Source organism: Pygoscelis adeliae, unplaced genomic scaffold, assembly GCF_000699105.1.
Source record: "Pygoscelis adeliae isolate BGI_AS28 unplaced genomic scaffold, ASM69910v1 Scaffold145, whole genome shotgun sequence".
Classification (NCBI taxonomy): Eukaryota; Metazoa; Chordata; class Aves; order Sphenisciformes; family Spheniscidae; genus Pygoscelis; species Pygoscelis adeliae.
The window spans coordinates 3,476,235-3,483,734 of record NW_008824866.1 but is presented as its reverse complement, the minus strand read 5'-3'; the positions used below and the strand labels follow the sequence as shown (position 1 = coordinate 3,483,734).

Below are 7,500 nucleotides of genomic sequence, written 5' to 3'. Positions count from 1 at the left end.
TGCTTAATAACTCGTTCTTGATATTGATAAGAGGATAAAGAAAAGCATGCCGCATATTAAATTATTACCTTATTAAAATACTCAAAGGAAACCACCACCAGCATCTCAGACATTCAGTGCCTGTTGCTTAGAGTACAGTTTAAGCTCTCAGGTGCTAAGCATGGAAATGCTTTCACATTTCAAACATCAGTTAAAGCTGCTTTTCTCAACTTTTTTTTTTTTTCCTATTGGAGCCTCTTGTAATTTTGTTCCCAGTGCAGAAGTGGTAATTAACATCTACACACAAAAAAACACACTTTTTAAAGGCACATTCAGATTGTTTGAGGAGGAAAATTGCACTTTGCCTCTTCTACTTATAAAGAGGATTGCTTATTACGTTCTAGGCTATGTAGTAAAGTCGTTACTTTACAGCTGAGGGCATAATCATGAAGACCACATGCTGCGCAGGGTCAACCAAGGGAATAACATGATATGTGGACATTCCCAAGGAAAAGATCCTAATTTGCTCCTCAGAGCTCAGATGAAGGTAGAAATCAACTGTAATTAACAGTGGGCAAGCACTTTTGATCTGAAAGTCAAGGGCAGGTAGATGCTCCCAAAGCTGTCTTTAGTTTCTTTACCAGTTCCCCTTTCCACAGAGAACCATATGACAAGCAAAGCCACATTAAACAGGCATTTTGGGTATGGAAGCAAATGGAGAGTAGGACTTACTGAAGTTACACTGCCTACATTAAACTTCCTTTTGACACAGACTCAAGTGAAGGGGTACCCATGGCTGTCAGGTAGTGTTTTGTGAAGATACAAGCAGAGGACACCTGAGCCCTAGTACTAAACAGTGCTGGCAGTCTTTGCTCCACATGAAGTCAATGGCAACTGCAGCTGCTCAGAACAGATGTAAATTACAGCACCACAACAGCATTTTTCCTGGTACATCTAATTATTGCTGAAGGAGATACACGGGAGACAACAATGTCTGGCAGAGAGGGGGCTTTACTGGGAATAAAAAGAATCCTGGTCCAGATTCACAACAGTTTGCCTGTAAAACAGCAGCTCAACTTGACAGATGTAGGTAAGAAAAAGCTGAAATTATCATTCGGCCATACAATCACGTAAAGATAACCTTATAAATAAGGTGACTTAAGCAGCAGCAATGCCCTGCCAGGTCCCTCATTGTTGGGTTCAATGAATAATGAGAAAAGGTGTGTAACCACAGTCCAAACATATCTTCAGCTCATTCTGTTAACCAGTATTCTGCCACTATATATATAGGGCAGTCTCCTTTCTCCAGCCAACCGAACTAGACAAGCCAAACTATATTTTACTACATTATATAAGTCAAGGTATGTCTACATTAGGGGTGCTGCCAGTATAGAACGAAAACCCTTTCACACCATTACAGCTTAATACTATACTGGCAAAAAGAGTGAAGTCTCTATCTGGTTGGGAATAGCTGCCACTCATGGGAAGCTAGTCAAGTTACTCATGTTAGCTCCGGCAGCAAGAGCCAGCACTTCATTCTTGCATGTGTGGTGTCCCTGAAGTATGATACGTGCAGTGTATGTGAGCCACTCTTTTATATAATAAACACGTCAAGCATAAAAGAAGGAAAAGGAGAGAAAAAGATCACAGTTATTACATCATTGTTTTTTTGCTTACCACAAGTCCTAGCACAAGGGTACGCACTCTCTCCCCAATCTCTGGTGAAATGTCATTGCCAAACTGCTGTAAGGTTGTAAGAAATCTCTTCAGTTTGCTGAGTTGCCTAGCTCCACAAGCTGGCGGTAACTGCTGGTTAGCCAGAGAAGAGGAAGAGGAAGAGGATGGCCCATTGCTAAAGCCATTAGGAGGAGATGGAGCTCCATTTAACGCTGTTGGTGAATGGCTAGTGCCATTGGTTACTGAAAGAAAAAGAGAGAAGGAAGGATAAAACAGAGAGAGGGGGGAAGAGAGAGAGAGAAAGAAGACAGAGGGGAAAATCCATCAGCTTATGTTTTCTGTGCTTGACCTCAAAATTAATTAAGTTGCACAATCAAAGATAATTAGCCTTTTGACAGAGCGACACTCTGCAGTTTATATCTATTTCCCAGTAGCTGGTACTGAACGGTATATGGATTGGAAGTAACAGCAGCTGCCTCTCACACAGCCCCCGCAAAGTGCTCCTGGACCTGAAAAGCATCATTTTAATACCAGCCTTTTGTCAGAGGATTTAAAAAAGAGAGAGAGGGAAACAGAGAGAGAAAGAGCATGAGTGCATGTATGATTGAAGACAAAAAAAATTGCTCTTTGGGGTAGGAAAAAACGTGCAGACATATTTCATGAAGCCTCAGTTTATCTCTGAATATTTTTACTTGTGTTTTGTACACACAACTGACAGCTGTGTTTATAAAACAGGACTTTCACGTTTTAACCTTACACCACCCAACGAGAAGGTTATTTTTCCCGATACAGATTTCCTAGCTGCTAACATATGGAGCACACGAAGTTGTCTGTGCAGGTACAAATGGTGCCATGCTCACTGTGGCCTGAAGCCTTGCAGCTAGGGCATGAAACTAGACTTCAGAAGACTTCTCAGAGACAACGAGCAAATCACTCAGCTTTCATGTGCCAATACCATATCTCTAAAAAGGATAGGAAAGCGTTCCCCTCCTGTTGCAAGGTTGCTGTGAGAATAACTATCTAAAGTACTAAGTGTTCAAAATTTATGGTAACGAGATTCATGCAGACATACTGAAGACAACAACAGACAGTTTTTGGCAGTGATTTCAGTTTGATTCTTATCTGCACTCTAGAAGAGAGAAAAGAATCAAACCGAGGACATCCTTTTCCACCCAGGTTACTTGGAAGAGCAACAGTCAAACACACTCTGTTGAGGTTGTTGGAATCTGACTCACCAAAACGACAGCGAATGGCAAGAAAAAGGACAGCTCCCTAGAAATACGAATGTATCAGTCACTGGCAGGTGTGGGCATGCAGTACGCGACTGTACCCAGCAGCAGCCGCGCTCAGCTGGCCATTGCCCTGGAAAAATTTGCTGATTTCTTTTTGGAAAGTCACTCAGAACCCATCCCAAAAAACATCAAAAATCAGGAACTTGTCTACAATCAAAAATGCATAGGAGTATTAGTCTAAATTGCTTCCTATTTAAAAGCATAACCATGGCGAGCTAGCAACTTAAAGAACTTTCAATGTTTCTTAATGACCGGCCTCTCTGAAGCCAAACATCCCTTTCTCTTTGTCACTTTCTCCAGCAGTCATCTTTATTTTTAGACAGCAAGTCCTTTTTGAGGGTGGATACCTATTACTAGAATTAAATCACTACCCTATTACCAGATTTTTAAATCACTACCACAATACTTTTGAAGGAGCTTTTGCCCTAGTGACTGAAGTACCCTTCTGGAGGTACTAGAGAAAAAGCTATCTGAATGGTTATCTAGTTTCTGCTTGTGTTTCATCCTAGTTTTTGGTTGCCTATTCTAGCTGCGTGGGCTAGGGAGAACAAGAAGTGGGAAAAGCAGAAATAGAAAGAAGCTGGCCTCAGCAAGTTCAGCTCCACGTGTAGCTCCAAGCCACGCTCTCTGAGTGCTGCAGTAGAGTGAGATATCTGAGTAAACAAATACATCGTGATTGCAACGAACTTGCATAGCCAAAAGTCATCATACCATGAACTTTTTTAAATGAGGATTGTGAAGAATGAGAACATGTCCTGCTCTAGCCTGACACCATGCAACAACTCAGTCACTGGTAAGGGGCTGCTCTAGGCAGAGGGTCCTGGGGCTATGATCAAGAAAGCACAGAACATCAGAGTTCATTACCTAGGACAGATACGAGGAGGAGAAAGGCAGGTGAAATTTCTTCCACAACAAAAGAAATATAGTAATACTCCCTAAATGCAACTTCTCTAAAACTTTTTTTTTTTTTAAATAGCCCACCCCATACTAATGATTTTATCTCTTTCTTTATAATGTCTGAATTTGCCAACTGGCAAAGATCTACATCATTTCTAAAGCAAAACCATGTTATTCATAAAACAGAATTTAGCATTTAAAACTTCAAGGTAATATATGTCAAGAGTTTTTAATCGTCTAAACCAAAGAAAACAAGCATACTCTTGACCAGAAAACGAGTACGATCTTCCTGGCCTACAGGCATTCCCACTGTAGTAATAATAAATGTAACAGACACTCCAACAGAAGTAACTGTTTACTGTACAAGCTGGAACCGCTAAGGCCAAACTCCAAAATCTGACAGGGTAAAAGGCAATTAAAATTAGACTTTTTTAGACTTTTAGTCTTCATACAAACAGCCCCAAAAATCCAGCTATGATTCACACACCTTCCAAAATACTGAACCCAATCAAATAAACAAACATCCGGAAATCTTGTGAGTACTCTGAAGGTTACAAGAGTGATTAAAGAAGAACATTGTCCCATTCCTTTTATGATTACCCTGAACTGTGCAAAGTGCATCACACTGGAAAGCTTAATCTGTAAGAGCCCCATCCTGCAAAAACCTAGAAACAATTTAACTTTAGACCGGAGCAGCTCCTAGGATGATTCAGGTGCTGGAGTTAAGCAAAACAGACAAATCATTGCAGGATCAGGGTTACTAGGTTAAATCTGAGTTTATGCGGATAGCTGGCACAAACCCTCTTCCTCACTGTTTAAGTTCGATGTAAATCGTCAGGACAGGGTTCCCTGAGATAAGTAGTACAAAGGCCTCCAGCTGGCCTTCTGCATAGAGGTGAATTTTAAATAAGGCATTTAACAGACAGAAAGGGACTAAACAGACATAGGCAAGACAAATAGAAGATGCTGCCTTCATTCTGTTTAGGCATATGTATTCTACTGTTCTAAAAATGTTTTATTTAAAATGTGAAATGTAAACACATTCTCATGTTTATACTATTACAAGGCAGTATAAAAGAGACCAAAAAATTTGCAGCTAAATCTTGGTAAGAGAAATGTGGATCATTTCATGGCTGTGAAAAGAATAGTCCAGACAACATGCCAGATTCAAATCTCAGTTACACTGACACGAATGCAGAGTAATTCCATCAAGACTAGTAGAGTTTCTTGTGTGTTTACATCAATAAACTGAGACAGAGATGCAGCCCCCGAGTGATTTAGAGAAGTGGCCACAGGCTAGAAATATCTAGTTAAAACCATAAAAGGCCTTTATTTTTTGTTTTATATCAATATTAACTAGACATTATATAGCACTTAAATCAGAATTCTTCATTCAGTCGTAAGTGGGATGAAGATAAGTATTTTCTTTATGAATTACTCCCACTTTAAAAAACACCCACCCACACCCACCCCCCCAAAGTTTCTATAAAAGAGGGAACAGGATCCTTTAAACAACAGAATGGCATAAAAGAGGAGAAGGTGGTTTTCTGTTCTTCTCACAGAAGGACTGATCTGATCATTAAGTACACGGGAAACCAGTGCTTGCTGTTCTTTGACACTGCAGCCAAGTTGTCAATTAAATAACAACACAACTCTGAGCCGAATGTCTTAATACCTTAAAGATGCATTAATCTGTTGTGATCTTAGTTTTGCTTAATTACTTTATCACAGTACAACCAAATGCTGCTCCTGCCATGTCATGCAGGTTTCCCTTCTCATATTTTGGTTTCTTACATACAGAATAGAAAGAATATGGAAGAAAAGGAAGAAAATAAGTCTAATTACACGTTGTGGGCGTGAATGAACTGGTTCTTGGAGCTCCTTGGGTAGTGGGAGGAGGTGGCATGGTTGGAGGCGTCAGCCTGGATTGTGTCTTCACATCCACAGGTGAGTCTGGCATTGTGGAATGCTTCTCAGTGCGATCTGCAACACACACCACAGGAACACACCAGTTTATTTCCCCAAGCACACCCCCTCTGACAAAAACTTAAAAGCTAATACACTAAGTGAGCCATTTCAGCATCTGCCACAAAAGATTACACCTGATTATCAGCTCCAGTGTGCTCTTCCCAAATTACATCATCTAAACCTTACTTAAGAAGGTGTAACGCAGATGGTAAGACCTCATTTGTAGCGTGGTGCATTATCTTTTTTTTTTATTTCTAGCGTGTGCAGATGCTACCTCCCAAGCACTCCTGGAGCTGCAATAATGCCACCTCTCTTCAACACTCTCATGTTAGCCAGGAGGAAAAAACAGATGAAGAGACAGGAAGGTAATAAATCCCCTCACGACAGCTCTTGCAGAACTAAAACCTGAAGTTCTTTAGTACAGGTGAGATATTGGGTGGGGTACAGCTCTCTTCATGTCTCTTTTTTGTAACACCTGCCGTCCTCTCCATCGTTTCTCTTTGTAATCATGGAGAGATACTTATGTTAAATACCATGCGCCTCCTGGATCGCTTTACCGCCCTGCCCTTGGATATTCTTACATTCACTAGAAAAATGAACACACCATGCCAAAATAGTAAGTCTATCGTCACACATACATAACATCTTTTTTTAAAAAGTATCTAAGTTTGCACCTTCACACATTAAGAACAAGTTTAATGTTCAAAACCTGCAAGACAAGTAGAAACATACCTCCCCAAGAAAGCAAAACAAACAAAAGGCAAAACCAGGCAGAAAACCTAACAGTTCTCTTGCAACTAAAGATCTAAAGATGCAAGGTATTTGATATAGAAGCTATAGAAGTATCTTCTTTTTCCAACATCTTTTTGGACACCTCTACATTAAAATTTTAAAAAACCCACCCAAACCCTTATGTTTCATTTATCGAGAATGGGCAAAACATGACAACATTTACCAACTGAAAGCAAAATTAAGGCTTCCTTACTCATGCCAGGAATTTAGGGAGCCATCTTGAGTAAAGATGAGTAAGATCAAGTTTAGCTTTTAATGGGCGTAAGTTAAATTCTTCCATCCCTTTTTTGGGGGCCGGGGTTATTTATTTTATACGCTGTCCTACACAAGTCTTCCTGAGCTCCATTAAACTATTTTGCCAAGCAAGTAAGTGTCGCTGCTAATGGGTAAGCACATAAGTCTTTGGTTTTAATTCAAGACAATAGCAAAGTCCATCACGTTCTATAAATTCTGTCACTCCACTTTGCGACGTGCTTTCCCTGTTCTTACTAACAACATACAAACTTCAACCAAAAAATCATCTCTAAAATTTGCCCTGAGAGACACTAGGAGAAACTAAATGCAATGCACACATTTAACAAAGGAAGGACATATTTAAAAGAGCCTCAGAACACTTAATTAGCAGAAAGTTAAAAAAAAACCCAAAACCACCCACAAAAATTAACAATGCATAATTGATACCAATCTTTAGCTGCCTGAAACTGAGGAAGTATGTCCCAGAGATGCAGTGTGTCAGGTACTGCAATTATAGAAGCCATCTTCACTCTTTATAGAAGTGCCTACAGACAAGGCTTCAGTTCTCAGGGAAAGGGAGTCATTTCATATAGAATTTAGAGATAAGTTTGGGGAAGATAAGCAGTGAAGAACAGGATGAGGGGAATACAGATACAGTATT

General features: G+C 40.0%; 1 protein-coding gene across 1 annotated transcript in view; it reads right to left on the bottom strand.

The window, feature by feature from the left end:
- The window catches only part of RUNX1T1 (runt-related transcription factor 1; translocated to, 1 (cyclin D-related)), a 98,653-nt gene that overhangs the window by 49,315 nt on the left and 41,838 nt on the right, over window positions 1-7,500 (bottom strand). The window contains exons 2-3 of the mRNA XM_009324427.1: window positions 5,691-5,828; window positions 1,657-1,898 (exon numbers count right to left, since the gene is read on the bottom strand). Coding sequence (XP_009322702.1) covers window positions 1,657-1,898; window positions 5,691-5,828 — 380 coding nt within the window. The remainder of the gene's footprint in view (window positions 1-1,656; window positions 1,899-5,690; window positions 5,829-7,500) is intronic.